Source organism: Biomphalaria glabrata, chromosome 4, assembly GCF_947242115.1.
Source record: "Biomphalaria glabrata chromosome 4, xgBioGlab47.1, whole genome shotgun sequence".
Classification (NCBI taxonomy): Eukaryota; Metazoa; Mollusca; class Gastropoda; family Planorbidae; genus Biomphalaria; species Biomphalaria glabrata.
In genome coordinates this window covers 53,880,135-53,902,634 of record NC_074714.1, presented here as the reverse complement: position 1 = coordinate 53,902,634, position 22,500 = coordinate 53,880,135, and the positions used below count along the sequence as shown (strand labels likewise).

General features: G+C 37.0%; 1 protein-coding gene across 1 annotated transcript in view; it reads right to left on the bottom strand.

The window, feature by feature from the left end:
• LOC106053158 (uncharacterized) overlaps positions 1 to 22,500 on the bottom strand; it is a 66,159-nt gene that overhangs the window by 13,919 nt on the left and 29,740 nt on the right. The window contains exons 18-25 of the mRNA XM_056027601.1: positions 22,496 to 22,500; positions 14,195 to 14,417; positions 11,842 to 11,901; positions 9,658 to 9,789; positions 7,291 to 7,557; positions 4,159 to 4,342; positions 2,715 to 2,856; positions 1,685 to 1,836 (exon numbers count right to left, since the gene is read on the bottom strand). The exon at positions 22,496 to 22,500 is cut by the window's right edge and continues 105 nt beyond it. Of these exons, the coding sequence (XP_055883576.1) occupies positions 1,685 to 1,836; positions 2,715 to 2,856; positions 4,159 to 4,342; positions 7,291 to 7,557; positions 9,658 to 9,789; positions 11,842 to 11,901; positions 14,195 to 14,417; positions 22,496 to 22,500 (1,165 nt within the window). The remainder of the gene's footprint in view (positions 1 to 1,684; positions 1,837 to 2,714; positions 2,857 to 4,158; positions 4,343 to 7,290; positions 7,558 to 9,657; positions 9,790 to 11,841; positions 11,902 to 14,194; positions 14,418 to 22,495) is intronic.

Sequence of the window (22,500 nt, the reverse complement as noted above, 5' to 3'; positions counted from 1 at the left end):
ATCTATTTAGTATGCATATAAGTAAACATTTTATTTAAAGCAACAATTAATAAGTAGTTTTTCTTATTATCGCGTGAAGCTAAGGATTTCAATGAAAATAAATAAATTTACGAAAAAAAAATTTTCTTGAGGCTTTGAATAAGAGATTGACTCTTTTCAAAACAGATCAATAAAAAAACAACAACTATAAGACATCAGTTATGCTAGGTTCAAATCTAACTTCACATTCACTATCACCTATCCCTTGCCCTGCTGGACCGTTGGGCACCAAACCAGATCTGTCAACCTTCTTTCTCCCTTCTTTTCATCATTTACCTTTCATAAAATTTCATTCTGATGTTATTTCTGAAAATATTGAAACCAGCCTTTTTACCTGCCTGGGTGGACCACTTCTGGGGTCGATTTCGAGTTTGTGCTTCAACACAAACTATCATTGTGACCTTGTTATTACTAAAAACTACTATATTTACTATGTTTCATTACACGTTGATTTCGTCTATTTTTTTTTAAGTTCTAATTACTATTGTTCTGCAAGATATAACACGCTTAAATCGGTTTATCTGTCTACCAGCGGGTTGGTGCTACAAGTCAACGGCCGTCAGCAGCACATTCTCTCATTCTCGTTCTCCCCCTTTCTCTTCTAATTTTTTCTCTCTTACTTTCTCTTCTACTTTTTAGTTGTCTCTGAATGTTATTGGAAATGCAGGCAATAGATCAACTTATATTTGCCTATTCATAATAAGTCTATACATTTATGGTAAAATCAAATATTAATATACATTTATGGTAAAACCAACTAAAAATCAATAAAATAGTAATGAAATAAGGGACGCGTTGACTAAGTTACACTATGCACAATACCCACAACCACGAGTCCTGTGTTGGAATCGCGGTAAAGACTGGGAATTTGAATTTCTGGATTTTTAGGGCACCCTACTCTAAGGAGGCTGAGCGGTAAAGCGCTTGACATCCGAACCGGGGGTCCCGGGTTCGAATCCTGGTGAAGAATGGGATCCTTGGGCGCCTCTGAGTCCACCCAGCTCTGATGGCTACCTGACATTAGTTGGGGAAAAGTAAAGGCGGTTGGTCGTTGTGCTGGCCACATGACACCCTCGTAAACCATAGGCCACAGAAACAAATGACCTTTACATCATCTGCCCTATAGACCACAAGGTCTGAAAGAGGAAATTTATTTTACTTTACTTACTCTAAGGCAGTGGTTCTCAACCTTTTATGCTCGGCGACCTCTTTTTACAATCCCCCACTCTGCCGCGACCCCCCCCCCCCCACACACACAAATACAGAATTGTAGGGTAGACACTAACAATCCATATTTTCGATGGTCTTAGGCGACCCCTGGCAAATGATCAATCGACCCCCTAAGGGGTCGCAATCCACAGATTGAGAACCCCTGCTCTAAGGGGTAGGTACCAAACCGTATTTGGCATAAAATAAAGGCGGTTGGTCGCTGTGCTGGCCACACGACACCCTGCTCATTAACCGTTGGTCATAGAAATAAATGACCTTAACATCATCAGCCCCATAGATCGCAAGGTCTGAAAGGGGACCTTTACCTGACTTGACCTCATTAACAAAACGTCGTCAAAATATAAACAAAATATCTACAAAACTAACAACATTAACAAAGTATCAAAGCAATATGAAGATGAAACTGTTGACTTACTGAAAGGATTGTTGCATTTGTCGCACAAGACGAAGATCAATAGCAAGAAGGGAGGTAACAGAATTTTGCTACCGGAATACTGCTTTGTCAGCTGAAATCTTTGATACCTCCAGATCATGTCCCTTTTAATATCATTCTCTGAGATCGCGTTGCTGAATGGGTAAAAAGACAAATAATTCTACAACTTGTTTCCTCTGTAATTAAACAATGTGTCACACTCAACATTGTAACGTTGAAATGTAATTATATATTCATATGTTCATAACCAGTGGCGTATTATCCAATCGACGAAGGGGTTCAACTACCAATTAAAGGGCCCACACCCGATGGTGCAACAACTATAGGGCCTGGGGCGAATTTACCTCAATGCAACATAAGCTCTAGCTTAGAACCTCCAAGAAACATTTAGTAGTTACGGTACACACAGTATCTGGATTTATATGCACCCCCATATCTCAAATAGCTAAAGGCCCATTTACCTCACCAAAAAAAAGATTGCCTTTGGCATACATTCGTCTCCCATACGGGATACATGCCCTACCCAGCGCAACTGTCGGACCAATACTAAACAAAATAATTAGCATTAATTAATTTGACTAATTTTCGGGCTCATTCTGCGCCTCTGATTCCACCCGGCTCTAATGGGTACCTGACATTAGTTGTGGTGAAGTTAAGGCGGTTGGCCATTGTGCTGGCCACATGGCACCCTCATTAACCGTGGGCTGCATAAACAGATGACCTTTACATCATCTGCCCTATAGATCGCAAGGCCAATTGTTACTTATTAGTTGTTGTTTTTTAAAGTGTTATATGTGTTGTCATCGACAATGAATAATTGTACAAAATTTCAACTTGATCCGAGAATGGGAAGATGGAGAAATAACGTGTACAAAAACTGTACTAGACAGACAGACAGAGTGACTTGATATAAGCTTTGCAAAAAGCGTTGATCGACTGTGGATTTAATAAAAAAGTGTGACGTCAGGTCACCTTATATGGTACTGATAATATTATTAAGTCATACACTTACTTGAACAAGGCAATTAGTAAATTGAACATCAGGATCTGAATAAATAGAACATAGGCTCCGAGGAATATTGAAATAGAGTATTTCCCGTGTGTAGTTGGGCAGGCTTCCTTGCTTTCATTTTTTTGAGGCATCTGGCAATCCTCTGGAAATACAAAAGGGAAAATTCCGAGCAATATATATATATATTGATTAGTGAGGAATGCAGTATTTCCTGACGGGATAGTTTAACTGCCCAGCGTAGATGTCGGACCATAAGAAGTCCCTCTATACCAGGGGTTCTCAACCTGTGGCTCGCGACTCCCTTGGGGGGTCGATTGACGATTAGCCAGGGGTCGCCTAAGACCATCGAAAATATGAATTGTTTTTGTCTTTTCTTCTATTGATGTATGTGTGTGTGTGTGGAAGGTGGTCGCGCACAGTAGGGGATTGTAAAAAGGGGTCGCCGAGCATAAAAGGTTGAGAACCGCTGCTCCATACGCTTCATACCGGCGTTCGCAAGGGCATCGCTGTTTGTAGTGTGGTCTCTACATCTCACGAGCAGCGAGCTATTGGTCCCCACTTCCTACAGGTTGTGACGTGGCAGGTCAGTGTGAAGGCCTACTGTAACCATTGGTCTCGGACGTATTAAGTCTTTGACCAGGCATTTAGTCACGTCATTGTTTTTCCCCTTAGTATGTTGTTGTTTTTTTTTGTCTTTCTCTCATCCTTTATTATTACGTATTTTTGGGTGAGCTGAAAGGTGTGGTCGACGTAACAGAGGCGCCCCACGGAAACGCTTCAAAGACCAGCTTAGGCGTCAACTTGCCTTGGCTGACATTAATTAAAGAGAGAGCACCTGGTTTCATGAGGTATCCGTACGAGACAGCTGGAAGTCACTCACGAAGGCCGCGGGATACACATTTGAGACCAAAAGAAAATCCGCTGCCGAGGACAGACGTAGACGTCGAAAAGAAAAATCTAAATCGACCACCCGCGGGCAATCGTTATGGTTGCTCTGGATGTGGCAAAATATGTAGGTCACAGCTGGGGCCGCGCATCCACAGGAAATACTGTATTCCTCACTAATCTTCGGACTCGAAGACAAGCCTTATATATATCTTTAACTATTAAAATTATTTTTAAAAAATCCAATTAACTCTCCTTGCATTTGTATAATATATAAGGTGATTCTCTGTGTTACGAAGACTGATTAACTGTTAGGTATAAAGAACTTTTAAATGCTCTTGTGTTAGAAGTATTTTGACCCAATAAGTTCGTATCAGCCTGGCTTGCTACTACATACGATATATGCGCGTTTCTTTAATTTTTCGTGTCAATAAACCTTTTAACACTATGTAGATATAAACACAATACGTTGTCAGTTTGTGATTACAGTAGTTGGATCGACACGGAAAAGTCTTCTATTGCGTTTTATTTGGACTTAAAGTAAGCGTAACTCGCCTACCTTTGGAGGATTCCAGTTTGTCCAGAGAATAATCTCCCATCATGGCCCAGAATCCAATGTGAAAAACTTTATGGAAGATGTCTACGTTGAGTTCCTGCTCTGGGTATAGTATACTCTCGGAGACTATGGAGTAGGTCACCAGGAAGATGGTTAGAATCAAGAGGAAGTTGATGTACGTATTCACCTGCAATGTGGTTACGGCACCGGATGTGTAAGTTGTAAAGACTAACGAGCAAACAATTGTTAGTGTAAAATGTGGTGTTTGTAGGAATGAATATAATTAAGAGATAGAGGGAAATGAGACAGAGAAAGAGTTAGCGTAAGAAAGAGAGAAAGAGAGAGAGAGAGAGAGAAAGCAAAAGAGATATAAAGAAAAAGAAATATATAGATAGAGAGAGTATAAAGAGAGTATGTGAGAGAGACAGAAAAAGAAATAGAGCGGAGAAAAAGGCCAATTCGATAATTAATTACTGGTATTTCTACATTTTGTTTAATAGTAACAAGGGAAACTAATACTTCAGTATTCACAAACATGGCTAAATTTGTTGGGTTTAGTCCCCTTAAATAATAGTTAACGTTATTTCTCCCGCACACATTCTCTGATCAAGTTGATACTTTGAACAATTATTTATTGTATCTAAAAAAACATGAATAAATAAACACAAATACTCAATTAGTCAATTAATTACTTTTACTTAATTATTTTGTTTGATATCAAATAAGGGAAATAATTAGTACACGATTCGTAGATATAGTTTTAAGGATGGAATTCTTCCACTATAGATATATATATATATATTTTGCTTGTTTTACTGTTGATTTATATATTACAAGTAGCGAATACATATATAGTCCTGATGGTCAGTCTGACTCTAACATTGCATATCAGTCTATGACTATAACATTGTATAACAGTCTATGACTTATTCATTGGACTCCTTCAGTCGCGAAACGACCATGGTTAGTCTCGAACACTTTTTCGCGTGGCTGTGGAGCCCTATTCTGGAGAGACACTCCCGTCCACATATATTGCAGGTCAAGGTGGCTTTCGCTTTGGTGGTAGAGGAACTGGCCATTTTCCGTGTGGCACGCTTTTCTTCAAGAGTCGAGGCCCATGTTTTCTCGCTGTCCACAGCTTTCTTGGTCACCGACTATGACTATAACATTGTATACTGTCCATGACTATAACATTGTATACTGTCTATGACTATAACATTCTATACTGTCTATGACTATAACATTGTATACTGTCTATGACTATAACATTGTATACTGTCTATGACTATAACATTCTATACTGTCTATGACTATAACATTGTATACTGTCTATGACTATAACATTGTATACTGTCTATGACTATAACATTGTATACTGTCTATGACTATAACATTGTATACTGTCTATGACTATAACATTGTATACTGTCCATGACTATAACATTGTATACTGTCTATGACTATAACATTGTATACTGTCTATGACTATCACATTGTATACTGTCTATGACTATAACATTGTATACTGTCTATGACTATAACATTGTATAGTGTCTATGACTATAACATTGTATACTGTCTATGACTATCACATTGTATACTGTCTATGACTATAACATTGTATACTGTCTATGACTATAACATTCTATACTGTCTATGACTATAACATTGTATACTGTCTATGACTATAACATTGTATACTGTCCATGACTATAACATTGTATACTGTCTATGACTATAACATTGTATACTGTCTATGACTATAACATTCTATACTGTCTATGACTATAACATTGTATACTGTCTATGACTATAACATTGTATACTGTCTATGACTATAACATTGTATACTGTCTATGACTATAACATTGCATACTGTCTATGACTATCACATTGTATACTGTCTATGACTATAACATTGTATACTGTCTATGACTATCACATTGTATACTGTCCATGACTATAACATTGTATACTGTCTATGACTATAACATTCTATACTGTCTATGACTATAACATTGTATACTGTCTATGACTATAACATTGTATACTGTCCATGACTATAACATTGTATACTGTCTATGACTATAACATTGTATACTGTCCATGACTATAACATTGTATACTGTCTATGACTATAACATTCTATACTGTCTATGACTATAACATTCTATACTGTCTATGACTATAACATTGTATACTGTCTATGACTATAACATTGTATACTGTCTATGACTATAACATTGTATACTGTCTATGACTATCACATTGTATACTGTCTATGACTATCACATTGTATACTGTCTATGACTATCACATTGTATACTGTCTATGACTATAACATTGTATACTGTCTATGACTATAACATTGTATACTGTCTATGACTATAACATTGCATACTGTCTATGACTATAACATTGTATACTGTCCATGACTATAATATTGTATACTGTCCATGACTATAACATTGTATACTGTCCATGACTATAACATTGTATACTGTCTATGACTATCACATTGTATACTGTCTATGACTATAACATTGTATACTGTCTATGACTATAACATTGTATAGTGTCTATGACTATAACATTGTATACTGTCCATGACTATAACATTGTATACTGTCCATGACTATAACATTGTATACTGTCTATGACTATAACATTGTATACTGTCTATGACTATAACATTGTATACTGTCTATGACTATAACATTGTATACTGTCTATGACTATAACATTGTATACTGTTTATGACTATAACATTGTATAGTGTCTATGACTATAACATTGTATACTGTCTATGACTATAACATTGTATACTGTCTATGACTATAACATTGTATACTGTCTATGACTATAACATTGTATATTGTCTATGACTATAACATTGTATACTGTCTATGACTATAACATTGTATACTGTCTATGACTATCACATTGTATACTGTCTATGACTATAACATTGTATACTGTCTATGACTATAACATTGTATACTGTCTATGACTATAACATTGTATACTGTCTATGACTATAACATTGTATAAGTCTTTGACTATAACATGGTATAACAGTCTATGATATGCCCTGTGTTTAAAATACTACACATAATATGGATATATTGGACATACCATATTTCTGATGACCACTAGAATCGGCCCAAGGAACTTGTTCTGATAGAAGAACTCCAGGAAGCGGAACATGTAGAGCATGAAGTCGAGCCCCATGGAGTAACGAGCTGCGATCATGAGTCTGTCCTCTTCGGGAAAGACGAAGGCCATCCAACGGAGTGCCCAGGCAGTGAAAGCGATAGTGAGGGACAGGTTGTCCAAGATGTTGAAAGGATCGAAAAAGTAGGTCAGACACTGCTTGGGACTTGTGCAAAGCTCCTGGCAACACTGAGGGTCAAACAATATGTAATGAGCATCACTTAACAACATATATATATATATATATATATATATATATATATGTAGTCATATATGTGTACGTTTGTTTTTCTGTCTATATATACATCAGGTCTATAACAACAAACTCAGGGCGGAATGTATTTAGTACTAAACACAAGGAAAAAAAAAAAGCTGATATTGAGCAAAGAGGCAGTGGCGTAGCTATCGATTTATGGGCCCTGAGGGCTTGACCTGTTTGGGCGGGGGGGGGGGGGTTTCCACTTTTTCACAATCGACATTATGACACGAGTTAATAGTGTAATATTTAATGTAAAAACAAATTTCGGTCACTCACTTGGGCCTCCCCCCCTCTCAAGTGGAAGCCCGGAGAATTTTCAAATTTAGACCCCCCCCCCCGGTCAACCTACCTACGCCACTGGGTAGAGAACTGTCCTATTGCGATCTTATCTCTCATTATTGCAAGATTAATCTGTCCTTTTTTCTATATAAAAAAAAAGATTTATTACCAATAATTGATTTGTAAATTTTTTTTTATTGATCCGTGTGTTGTCATTGACAAGTAAAAATAATGCCAAATTTTAACTTGATCCGAGAATGGGAAGCTGGAGGGAAATCGTGTAAAAGAATCCACCCAGGTAGACAAACATAATGGATATAAGCTTTGTAATAACACACGCCAACACAATGCTAAAATAGTCTTCTCCATTATCTGTGGTATTGTTTCTTTCCATGTACCAAATTGCCTTGAATAATGACTTTAACTCTTCCTCTCCGAATCGACGATGCCATCGTTGATTTGACCCCAATAAACTAAATTGTTTTTTTTTTGTCACTTATAAACTTGAATTTATGCTGAGTAAAAAGAGCATGAATTCTCCTATAATTTGATACCAAGTATAACATTTTCTAATAACAAACAAAAAAGTTATTTAAGTTTAATCCGAACAGGATAGTGAAATACAAATGAGCAAAATGAATATTACTATCGGAATGAGGAAAATAATTACGGAGAGAAAGAGTTAAAAATCATACCGATGCGCTCTTCAGTCATGTTCTCTTTTCTATATGCTTGCGAATCCTAGAACTATAGAGGAGAAAACTAGCAATGGAATAGAGATGCCTCAAAAAGATCTTAGGTGTCACATACAAACGAAGAGATTAGAGACAGTATTAGTACCGCGATTGGCCCGACAATAAACAGCTAACTACTGTAAAAACAAACAAAAAAAACAACAACTAAAACGTTATGACCATACCACAAGGTCCTCCGAGTAAGGCCTTCATACAGGGAACAGTACCAGGAAAAAAGAAGAAGTGGCAGAGAAAGCGATGGGAAGACAACAAAAAAAAAAAGCGTGGACGTTATCACAGACTCGTTTGAGACTCACTGTGACATGAAGTTAGTCACTTGATTATCTCGTGCCTTTAGCATGGAAAAGTTATCGGTCAGTGACGGTCAGTCACTGACCACGAAGTGGAAAACTGTGGCCACATTTTTGTCCTTGTAGAGTAAGGACGTCTATGTAGTGCTCAGCTGCAATATATACTTGGTGAAGCTCATGCTGAATATGGAGCAGTAATTGTATCTTATGATGGTGATATTTGTGGCTAGATTAGCAGCCAAGATTTATTTATTTACTAAAATTCGTCGTCGTATGCTACCCCCTGCCTTTATTCAGTGTATTTAGTGAGCTAAGTCTAATGTGCAAGCTGTTGAGTTTTTCACACTAGCACAAGTAAACAAGCGCAAGGAGAAGTGGAGACCACGTCCATTAACTCTTTCTCTCCTAACTGACGATACCAACGTTGATTCCAGCAGAATGTGGTAAATAATTACGGAGAGAAAGAGTTAATGCAATATAATGTTCAGAAACTACACGCTCATAAAACCCAACAGCTAATTCACAGACGTGCATTATATTAAAAGAGTTTCTATCCAAGACTGAAAAGGAAAGGAGAATGATGGTAAACAGATCATGCGTGGAGCCCCAACATTTCATCCAACTTGGAGATAGCTGAAGGGGAAGGTGACCTTTTCTTGACAATGAGATTTTTATTAATTTTAAACCATAAGAATCAGAAACCTACCTGGTCGAACTCTTTTACGAAGAAGATGATTAAATAGCCCATGACCACACCCTCCAGCCAATGAAATGTAGTCTTGTTAAGCTTTGAGACCAACAGTACACTGTAGGCCGTTAGAAATATTAAATAAGAGATCTGTGGAGTATACAGATAACACTTGTACCTATAGGGCAAGTTTTTTTTCCCCCTAATGTTTAATAATTGCATTAACTCTTTCTCTCCTTCCTGATAGACGATACCATCGTTGATTTGACCCCATTAAATTAACCGAATTTTTGTGTTCATAAACTTTAATTATCTTATCTTATATGATACAGACGTTACTACATTGTCTGATTAAAATAAAAACGTTATTGAAATTTAACCCTAACAGGTTAGGGTTAGGGTTAGTCTAGTGAAATTAAAAAAAATGGGACAAATTAATAATTCCTTCTGAACACGGAAAATAATTAACTCTTTTTCTCCGTAATTATTTACCACATTCTGGTGTATTCAACGCTGGTATCGTCAGTTAGGAGATAAAGAGTTAAGGAGAGAGAGAGCTAAATTAACCCTAATTTACGAACTTATATTTATTGACAAGAGGCATATCTTATTAAGTACAGACGTTCCTGCTTATAAATAAACGTGCCATGTAACATAAAATAATAATAGCAGCACTAAGGTAACAATGTTATTAAAAGTAGGAGATGAAGAAAATATTGCGAAACATAGACAGGCCCCAGACGAGGACTCGAACCACTGACCCCGAACCGACGCCATCGCCTCGCAGCGACCAGTTACCCAAACTAGCGTCCACTTTCGCCATCCTGCTCTCTGAAATAAAGAACGTAGAAAGGCAGTGGCGTAGCTAGGGTGGGGGGAGGAGAATTTGACAATCCCCCGAGGGCCCCCCTCATGTGAATGTTTTTTTTTTACATTTATAATTTTATATTACACAAATACAGAGGCCCCAAAGAGGTTAAGCCCCGCCCCGTAGCTAGGGTGAGGGGAGGAGAATTTGACAATCCCCCAGGGCCCCCACTTGAGGGGGGCCCCCAAATGAATGTTTGTTTTTACATTTAAAATTTTATAAATTTTATATTACACAAATACAGGGGCCCCAAAGAGGTTAATCCCCGCCCGGGCCCCCGAACGATGGAAAATTCCTAGCTACTCCCCTGTAGAAAAGAGTGTAGTTATTTGGTTCCGCATCAGCATCCAGTGTCACGTGTTTACTCGCCATCCACCCAGAGCCTATTAATGATAGTCCTGATTTTAATTTTATATTTTGGGTAAACACTTATTGGAACCTGAAGCCTTCTTCAGAGACAAAGGCGCTTATTGAAAGTGCATCTACCTCTATTCCTATCATGGATAGGTACGTGTGTAATTATATTCATTTTTATGGCATGCTGACACTGTGTTTATGTGTATATGTTATGTTATTAGTGTGTAGAGTCATTCCATTTGGTATGAGAGAATAAATTTGTTATGTGTAACCTGCTATTAAAGAGTCTGATGTACCCAGCGTCCAGTGTTCGCATCGCTTATTCTATAGTGTATTATTAAGCTTATTAAGTGTATTAATTAAGCTAACAATCTGTTTTATGTTTCTGCTCGAAGGGAAGGAGGCGCGGTGGTTTAGTGGTAAAGTGGTTGACTTTTGAACCGAAGGTCCCGGGTTCGAATCTCGGCGAAGACTGGAATTTTTTTATTTAGTTTGCCTCTGAGTCCACCCAGTCGTTGTGCTGGCCAAATGACTCCTCGTTAACCGTGGGTCACAGAAACAGATTGCTGCAAACTGCCTTAGGATCGCCAGCTCCTGATTTTTCGTCAGGGTTGACTCCTGAAGCCTTTCCCATGATTGGGTATAGCTGCAAGGCAATACCATATACACATAAACACATAAACACAGTGTCAACATAGGTGGCAGTTACATCGTCTGCCCATAGCAGACCGCAAGGTCTGAAAGGGGAACTTGTAACTTTGTTGTATCGCTCGATGGTCCCCCGAGTAATATACACCGCCCGATGTCATCCGAAGCCATGAACTGCTGCTCTGCAGGATTTTTTTTTGTTCTGCGAAATCTAATTAAACATTATGGCTCCGACTGACAGCTCAGGGGCAATCTTAGTTGCAACGAAAAATAAAAGCTTTTACTTTCGAAGTGAACGAAAAAAACATTGGCAAATACAAACAACTTACCATATCCATTCGGCAACGTCCTTTGGGGGACAGGAGAGTTTCTCTGATGCCATGTCGCAACTGATCAAAATAAATAAAACAAAAAAAAAGCTACATACATCCTTTCCGTTTCTGCTATCATCCTCCAGTCTACACTTTTATCTTTACGAAAAAATTTAAGTAAAAATAAGACCCCCACTTATCGTCAGCCATAACCCATTGTCTTGTTTGATTATCTTAAGTAATATCACGTTGTGTTTAAAAGATTCTCTAAGCCAGCGGTTCTCAAGCTTTTAAGCTCGGCGACCCCTTTTTACTATCCTCCACTCTGCCGCGACCACCCCCCCCCCCCATAACATACACAGCAATAGAAGAATACACTAAATAAAATCCATATTTTCGATGGTCTTAGGCGACCCCTGACAAATCGTCAATCGACCCCTCAAGGGGTCGCGATCCACAGGTTGAGAACCCCTGCTCTAAGCGTTGATTTTTCACTTGAAAATAAAACTGGACAACCTATCATCGATAATGAAACTTCTAGTAGACATTTTTCCAAGAAAAGCTGTATATGCTAGGAAAAATTTGTACAAATGCTTCTTCTTCCCTAGTGCTATTAGAGCATGGAAATGGGTTGCCTGAGCTGGCCAGGAAAATCAGTGACTTGGCAGAATTTAAGTCATCGGTTAATATGCATGACTAAATGCGTGACGCGTAGGACGTAATCATCTTCTTTTTTGAAGTAACGTCTGTATTATATAAGATACGATAAGCTAAGAATATCGATTTCAGAGAAACGTTTTGTAATGTTTTTCACCTGGATACAAACAGAATCGATATGTATTCCTAGCCTTTATAAATGAGAGCAAACGTTTTCTGTGTTAGGACATTGGATATTGACAAAGCTTTATATCAGCTCATTCTGTCTGTCTGGTCTAAAGTTTGAACGCGTTATTTCTCCCACACCCAATCTCGGATAAAGGCTGAAATTTCGCACAATTATTTTCTTTCAGCTGATAACTCAAGAATCAATTTAAAAAAAAAACAAAAAACAATTAGTTTATTTACAGTTGGTAATAAATTATTTTGTTTGGTATCTCAAACGAGGGAATAATTTGACAGAAATGGTGGCATAAGCTGAATTAGTCCCCTTTATCGGTCGTCGTCTGAGTTTTAGTGAACACAAATTTACAAATAGGACGAGACTTTAGAAACAATAGATAACGGTACAATCTTCCATATTCATAAGCACTCCACTAGCAGAGTGGTTATCGTGTTGGCTAGAGAAGGCTTGAGCAATGAGTACGATTTTGTTTTAATTTTTAAAAGTGATTTTTTTTTATTGTTAATCTAGATCTATTAAAAATTTAATTGCACGGCAGATCCAAACTCATTGATACAAGTACGATTAATATAAGCTTTGCTTTTTAAAAAAAGTATTTAATTATGTTTTTATTTTGCAATTAGTCTCTCCCTGCGTCAGGCCGGTGAGAGGGAGCTCTTGTTCACTTTTGCTGGCCTAGAGTTCCAAGAGCCGAAGGCTCAACTCTACCTGACAGTTTCAAGAAGATGAAGAAGAAGCATATCTATCTGAAAGATGAACACTAAATCGCCTAACCCAGCTAAACACGTAGTCAACGAACATCTAGACTTTAAAATATTTAAACACTTAAACACATGAACACTTAAACACATGAACACTTAAACACACGAACACTCAAACACATGAACACTTAAACACATGAACACTTAAACACTTTTTTTTAACTTGAACACCTAAACACTTTTTTAATAAATTGAACACCTAAACACTTAAACATCTAACCTTGCAACTAACCCCTTGCAAATACAGAGACTACTCGTTACAGTAGAGCTAAATGCAGTTCTGTGACGTGGCAACTGGGCTTTTGGTCATGCCTGACCAAACGTTGCCATTACACAGGTCTGACAGTCAGGCCGACTCTAGCGACTGGTATCGGACACGGCTGGCATTAGGCCAATGCAACTTATGCGGCCGCAGTGGGCCCCGTCATTGGTAGGACCGGCAATGGACTGACATATCCACTTTTTTGTCCCGCAGCACTCATCATGATAAAACTCAATTGGAGTGAGGGGCTTGAGAGGCTCAAATCCTCTCTTGCAAAAGCCCTGGACAGAAACCCTGCTGTTTTGCGTAGTGCATACATGTCACCATACAGGTCGAGAATTTTGGGTTTCCCAGACCTGTCGAGACGGAGATCAGCAAGTCTGGGGCAGTCAAACAGAATATGAGGCACGGTTTCCTTTTCTTCCCCGCAGCGGGGGGCGCCTTGAACCAAAGTTTGGCTATAGCCGTGAGAAATTAAAGGCCAACAGTGATAGTCGCCACACTTACATTTGATAGATTCAATGTTTGGCCAAGATAGTAGGACCAGATGACACTGTTCACATCAGCGCAGGCTCGCTCTTTCAAAAACTGCTTGTTTTCGGTTTTGAATGCTACAGTGATGCAGGACTCGTTCCACAGAGAAATGTTTTCGATCAGGAGATACCAAGTGCTCTTCCGATCTTTCTTGTAGCAGGAATCCAAAACTTTGTTTGCAATGTCTTCATAAGCTCTGGAAATAACACAATAACAGAATCAATGTGTTGGCCTATAATACAAATCAAATTTTATCAGTGAAACGAGTTCCACTTTAAAAACAACTAACAAGATTACAAAGGGAGTTTGTGTTATCACACAAACTCAAAGGCGGACCGGGCAGATCCGCCAATGGATATGGAAACTTTACGACATGACGTGTTTTGATTATTATAAGTAATATCCCAACTATATAATAATATATAAAGGAGCCATTTTACTATCTTATTGTCACAACAACATTCGGATGGTATGACGTCACGATGTGTTGTGATGCCGGGGATTTTATTTGAATTCAATAGTTAACAAAAAATGAAGATCTAGAATCACAATTGACAATTCTTTGATAAAACAAAACTCTGGAACTTTATTAAATACAACGTAAGTACAGTTTATGTACAAATTACAAATCAATGAGCATGGAACATATTACAAAGGCTTTTCAAACATAGCTCTTAGAAACGTGACTAGCTACCAGCACATTATTTATTCGACTGACTTTTCTTTCTTACTACCGCCAATTCTCTGGCGCTAACTCTTTTCAAAAATGTCTTTGTTTAAATTCAAATCAACCAATAGATTTCAAACATACTAATTAAGTCCCTTGGGTAAATCCTGATTTGAATGTCAAGTGTCTAAATTTGAGGATTAAATCCCGAGACTCATGTCGAGGGCTTATATTTCTTTCAAAAGTGAAATGTACAAACAATTCCATAATGTAATCTGTGACATATTACCCCCCTCTCCATTTAGCATTTGTATGGTAATAGAAATGCTCATATGTATTCAAAATATTTAAATATACACAAAATACCATACATGAAATTATAGAAAAATGGTTGAGGTAACATGACAAAATAAAGTCAACTTGGAGATAAAAAATATGTAAATGCAGTGAATAAAATTATTGATGACTTTGAACACCTGTTTCACTATTCAAGTGGTTATGAAAATGAGACAATGCTTGTCATGAACAATATCAAAAGTTGTACAAAGCATAAATCTTGAATTGAATAAGTTATGAAGCTTCATGATGAAATTAAAATATGACATTATAACTCATTTGTGAAAATGTGTACATGGAAAAAAATATATTGCATATGAAAAATTGACATAGAAAAATAATTGTGATAGTACATGACAATCTTCTGAGAAAATAATACTCAATGTGATGTAAATCTCAACATGTGTGAAGCAATGAAAAATTCCAATTATCTGTCATGTATCTGTACTAGGATATATGCAATAATATTGTACCTGAAATAAAATACCTGAAATAAAATGCACATGATTTAAAAATTAATATGTCTGATGCATGTCATATGCAAAGATGCTGAAACATAATAAACAAAGTATCTTGAATGAGTGACTTTCCTCAGTGGGTTGCTTGGTGCTGAAATAAATACAACATCTGATATAGAACTCCTGTGGAAAAAATGAGTAGACAAATTAATTGATTAAGTACAACTGAATACTGTTCTTCCTTGACGAGTATGAATGATAATGGATCAATTGGCACTAAATATGCTATAGTACATATGTAAAATGTAAGTGTGAAGTTCAGAACCCTTCTGAATTGCCGTCATGGATGTGTGTACGCTTTTTCTAAACTTGAAGAAAAGGTCTCTCAGTTTATGAAGCTGTTGTCTCCATGTCATAATGATCTCACAGATAATGTCTGATTGAACCGCGTTTGAGTTTGGTGAAAATAAAAACTGTCCGAAACCAAAACTCAATTTTCTGGTTGATGAACTTTGACGCTGTAGAACAATGGTAGCAGAATGCTTTGCGTTATAATGTTCAATAGAGCGATGACTGAACATGTCTGAGTTCAATCGGTCAATACAGCAATGTTGAAGAAGTTCATTTGTTCCATTCTGAAGAAAAGTTGCCCTTTGAGTAGAAGGAGGATGAAACTTGGTGTTGTCAATGTTGTTGCTCTCTGAGTTGTTTTCAAATTGCAGTACTGGAAATGTTTCAGAAACACCGGTAAAGAAATCTGCATGGTCTGTAAACACTTTAATGTTCTTCACTGTTTGTAGTGCTATGTCATTCAGAGTGATGACCTTGGGAATGTCAAATTGATTTGATGCCGGTAATGAAACATCTATCTCAGGAATGGGTGTTGATGATGTTTCTTCTTCTTCCTCAGGAATAGTTGCTAAGCCTGTAAAATGTTCAACTTCTGCTTTGATGTCTTCATTATCTGTTTCATGGTAATGTTCAAACATATGAACATGAAATACTTTGGTAAACTTGTTGACATTGATTTCATAAAGCAGGTTGGAAATCTTTCTGGTGATGGTAAATGGACCTTGCCATTTGTAGAATAGCTTGTTACTCCAATCTGGTAACAGTAAATTGACTTGATCTCCTTGAGCAAAATATCTTGATTTCATGTGTTCATGTAATATTCTTTGACTTTCAATGTTCTTGGATGTAATGGCTTCTTGAGTTGACTCACATTCTTTCAAATGAGGAATACTTGTATGAGTGTTAGAGTCAAGTTGCATAGTTTTTCTTTTGTCTGGTATAGCCAAAGTTGATTGAATATAAGTATCTGCTTCTGGTTCATGAGACTTGTCTTGATTGTAGCAAGAATTTTCAATGAATACCATAGTATTGGTAGATAATGATGCAGATGCAGTCTTATTCAAGTCTTGATGCATGAAGTCATCATGTGTGAAATATGACTTGTCTTGATGGACTTCGGTTTGACCAGTTAGAGTTCTTGTATCATTGCTAGAGACTCTGGGCATGTCGTCTTGTTCTTCAAAGTTCAACAATGGACATTCGGGAATTGGAGGTGGACTTATGACCGGTAGGGATGGGCTTGATGTAACTGGGGGTGTCCATGTTGAGTGTTCTTGATTGTTGCTGGCTACTGGACTAGTAACTGGTTCTGTTGCATTCTGCATAGCTTGAGTAATTGAGGTAGCCATGTGATTATTTTGGCTAACTTGTTCAGGTGCCAAATGTTCTTGTTGTCTGGTCATGGATCTTGTCATTACTGCTAAACATTTTTGACCTTGCTCTATGGCATTTGTACATTCAGCAAGTTCTTGAGGAGTGCATTCTTTAACTCCTTCTATGTTTCCAATGATTAGGTCCACTGGTAGATTGGGTGTTACTAATGCTTTTGTTTGACCACTGAAGAATGGTGTAGTAACATAAATGATGGCTTCAGGTAATTTGCTGACAGTTCCGTTGAATGCGGTGGCTTGGACGTGGTTGCCTGTGAAACGGTTTGCGTGTACGAAGCGTTCATGTACTAATGTGGACGTGCTTCCGGTGTCACGAAGAACTTCCACCTTCTTGTCTCCTACAAAGCCTGGATAAAATTTGAGACCATTGGACTTTGCAATGACTGTCATAGTTGAGTGCTCATTGTAATAGCTTCTGTTAGGCATATATTGTGGTCTGGAGTCCTGTGAATGACTTCTGTAGCGAGGTTTGTTGTTATCTGGTTTATTATTTCTAGGTGCTTTGTTGAGATTGTATTGCTCTCTATTGCTGTATCTTTGAGTTGGTGATGTGGGTCTATCAAAATTTTGATTTTTGGAGACTGCCTGTTTTTTCCAACATTCATGAGTTTGGTGACCCTTTTTATGGCAATATGAACATTCTGTGGTTCTGCTGCGGCATTGAGACGTGAAATGCCCTAGTTTATGACATTTGTTGCATTTGACTTTGTCATCTGACTTATATCTTGCATTTTTGTCTTGAGCAAAGCAGACAAAATTTTCTTCAACAGATGGTTTGACTGACTTGTTTGGATAGGCTGCTCTATATTGTCTGATGATCTTGGTTAATGTCTGTATATCAGTAGGATTTCTCTCTATAATGTAGGATTGAATATCTTCTGAGTGAGCATGGGTGATGTTGTCGATAATAATATGTTGACGAAGAGCTTGGTAACTTTCTTCTATTTTCGCCATGGATACCCATCTATCAAACCACATTGACATATTAGCTACAAAAATTTGAGGATCATCATTTTGCTGTGGCCTTTCATTATAGAATTTCTTTCTATAGTTGGCTGAAGTTGCTCCGTATTGGCGCAGTAGAGCTTCCTTGATATCAGAGTAAGTGCTGCGTTCATTGATGGACAGTTGTGAGCAAATGTTGACAGCTTTGCCAGTCAAGAGGGTAAGAAGTGAGCTCGACCAATGTGCTTCAGGTAGACCGGATGTTGTAGCTATTTCTTCAAATCTTATGAGATACGAGTCCATATTGTCAATGTTTTCGTTGAAAGCCGATATTTTGTTCATTAATCTGTATTTGTCAAACATACTTGAGTGACCTTGAATTGGAATGCTTTCTTTATTTTGCCTTTCGAATTCCATTTTTTCTTTTTCATGTTGTCTTTGCTTTTCGGCGTCTTGCCTTTGTTTTTCAGATTCTTGCCTTTGTTTTTCGGCGTCTTGCAATTTTTTTTCTTCTAATTGCATGCGTTTTTCAGATTCTTGTAATTTTTTTTCTTCTAATTGTATGCGTTTTTCAGATTCTTGCTCTTGATATTCTTTTTCTTCTTGTTTCTCTGCCCACTGGTCTGGCTTTGAAATTTGCTTTTCTTTGGCAAATTCTATTAATTCGAAGAATCGTTGTGTTCTAGAACTGGAAGCCATATTTAATTTCTTTGTTAGTTTCTTGTATTGGAGCAAAATGTTCAATATCTGGATTTTGGCTTTATCTCAGATATAATAATAATATAGATCTATTGAGCCGATGTACTTTTTACTGGTTTAACAGTTGGTTAAATCTGGTCTTCTTTATAACGCCAGTTATTTGATTTACTGGTCTTTTTTATACTGCTAGTTATTTGCTTTACTGGTCTTTTATATTGCCAGTTATTTGCTTTACTGGTCTTTTTTATAATGCCAGTTATTTGACTTACTGGTCTTTTAATAATGCCAGTTATTATGTATATTGGTCTTATTCCTTTTGCCAATTACATATAATAATAGTTTTCGTGAGTTAGACGTAACTCTAACGAAAATCTTTATAAAAGAATTATCGATAACCAACTGACCTGTTAAACACAGAAATTCTGTCCTCCGTTAAATAAGAATGAAGTTCCTTTGAAGAGTTTTAGAAATTGGTCCTAGGTCTTGAATAAATTTCGTTAAAAGTTGTCCATGAACTTTTGTTAGTCGGAGAGTGCCAATTATGTCACAACAACATTCGGATGGTATGACGTCACGATGTGTTGTGATGCCGGGGATTTTATTTGAATTCAATAGTTAACAAAAAATGAAGATCTAGAATCACAATTGACAATTCTTTGATAAAACAAAACTCTGGAACTTTATTAAATACAACGTAAGTACAGTTTATGTACAAATTACAAATCAATGAGCATGGAACATATTACAAAGGCTTTTCAAACATAGCTCTTAGAAACGTGACTAGCTACCAGCACATTATTTATTCGACTGACTTTTCTTTCTTACTACCGCCAATTCTCTGGCGCTAACTCTTTTCAAAAATGTCTTTGTTTAAATTCAAATCAACCAATAGATTTCAAACATACTAATTAAGTCCCTTGGGTAAATCCTGATTTGAATGTCAAGTGTCTAAATTTGAGGATTAAATCCCGAGACTCATGTCGAGGGCTTATATTTCTTTCAAAAGTGAAATGTACAAACAATTCCATAATGTAATCTGTGACACTTATATAAGGTGTATGCATGTAGGCTTATGTTTTTCATATCAATCAAAACCATTTAACAATTTTATTTGTTTAGCCAAAAAGGCACTAATGCTATCAGAACTACAGTTTAATCAAGCTTGTCATGGACGTTTCACAGATAATAGCGGTGATCTTAGGCTATGTAAAGTTGACCCTACAACAAGAGAGTTTACTAGATTTAGGTCAGCGAGGCGACTTGACATAACTTTTAACTATTAAAACTGCATAGGGGCCTTTTATTATATACCAAACCAAACCCCCCCCCCCCCCAAAAAAAAAAAAAAAAGAACAAAAAAAAAAAACAAACTAGCAAATCTGGTTAAAAACATAGCTAGTAGCTAGATACGGATACGCATAGAAGGTAATTTACTAATAATTATTTTTTTTTTAAAGGGACAAGATACAAATAAAATTATGGTAGAGTTTTCATCTCAAGTTATAGTTTACATAATTCATATCAATTAATAAAGGCACTTTCGTCGTTCCATATGCTAGGACAAATTTGTACAAATGCTCCTTCTTCCCTAGTGCTATTAGAGCATGGAATGGGGTTGCCTGAGCTAGCCAGGAAAACCAGTGACTTGATTGGTTAATGTGCATGACTTAATGCATGAGGCGTAGGACGTAATCATCTCCTTTTCGAAGTAACGTCTGTATTATGTAAGATAAGATAAGAAGATAATAATATGAAATAAGACTAGATAGTATTATTGGTCCAAAACAAATGGAAATTCAGTTTGACTACAATGGTCCACCTCAGCATTGCTACCATAGTGGCTGTCTGGTCGTGCGGTTTGCGCGCTGGTTTGTCGTTCGTTCCTCTCGATGGTCCGGGGTTCAAACCTTGCCCGCTGCCCTCCCCTCATCGTTCTGCGGGAAGTTTGGGCTAGAATGTAGATTATCTTCAGCTTTGAGGGAGGTTAGATTATCTTTAGCTCTGAGGGAGGTTAGATTATCTTCAGCTCTGAGGGAGGTTAGATTATCTTCAGCTCTGAGGGAGGTTAGATCATCTTCAGCTCTGAGGGAGGTTAGATCATCTTCAGCTCTGAGGGAGGTTAGATCATCTTCAGCTCTGAGGGAGGTTAGATTATCTTCAGTTCTGAGGGAGTTTAGATCATCTTCAGCTCTGAGGGAGGTTAGATTATCTTCAGCTCTGAGGGAGGTTAGATTATCTTCAGCTCTGAGGGAGGTTAGATTATCTTCAGCTCTGAGGGAGGTTAGATTATCTTCAGCTCTGAGAGAACATGCTTAATATGTCAGTGAGGTATTACCGTACCAGCAGGTAATGACACTATTAATGGTTGCTGTCTAAAAAAGTCTTATGATTGTTTTGTCAATTTAAAATTTTGATAGCTTCCTGTGAAAGTAAAGTCGTTGATTTACTTTGGCATAAAGATTTTGGCAATGATTAATCCATTCTAGCTTGGTGTTTATAGTTGTGCTAGGTATTTATATATTGCACTTTCACATTCCTCATTCCATATGCTAGGACAAATTAGTACAAATACTCCTTCTTCCCTAGTGCTATTAGAGCATGGAATAGGTTGCCTGAGCTAGCCAGAAAAACCAGTGACTTATCAGAATTTAGGTCATTGGTTAATACGCATGACTGAATGCATGAAGCATAGGACGTAATCATCACCTTTTTAAAGTAACGTCTGTATTATATAAGATTTGATCGTTGATCGGAATTTCTGGAAAAAAGGCCTTTATGTTTCCTAAAATCTACAAGCAAAATCATACGACAGTAAGAATATCTTGGATGTTAATCCATTTTGAATTAATTTATAAGATAATCTTTTTTTTTTCAAAAAATTCATAGAGGGTTGAACCCGTGTGAGAGGATACGGATCTTGAGAACGGCTCTAACAATTTTCTTAGAAATGTATATCGCTGAGAAAAGAATTACTAGCATTAAGGCCACACCCGTCAGAATTTTTAAACAAAAATAAATTTAAATTTGGTTAGAGGCTTTTTCTAGGTCAAGATACAACATCGATTTTGAAAGGACAATCACGTTCTTGAAAGGATTATCGCTTTCGGGAATTGCCGAATGTAAGGCATTGTTAATTCAAAAGTTCAATAAATGAAAGAATAATTGTAAACAGCCTCAAATTTTGATGACGTAATACAGCTTTTTTCAAGTGTAATCTACTTCTAGGTAAACATATCAAACAAGTGTATTCAAAAATAAAAAAAATGTTATATTTTTTAAAAATCTAACATTCATGAGAAACCTATTTAAGAGAAAAACAATCTCTCTATAAGTTTTGTAAAGGAGGTATTGTCTTAAAAGGAGTAAAAAAAAAAAAAAAAAGTATTTTTTCAAAGTTTTTCTTTTTGTGGTGGATAAATAATATTACCTCAA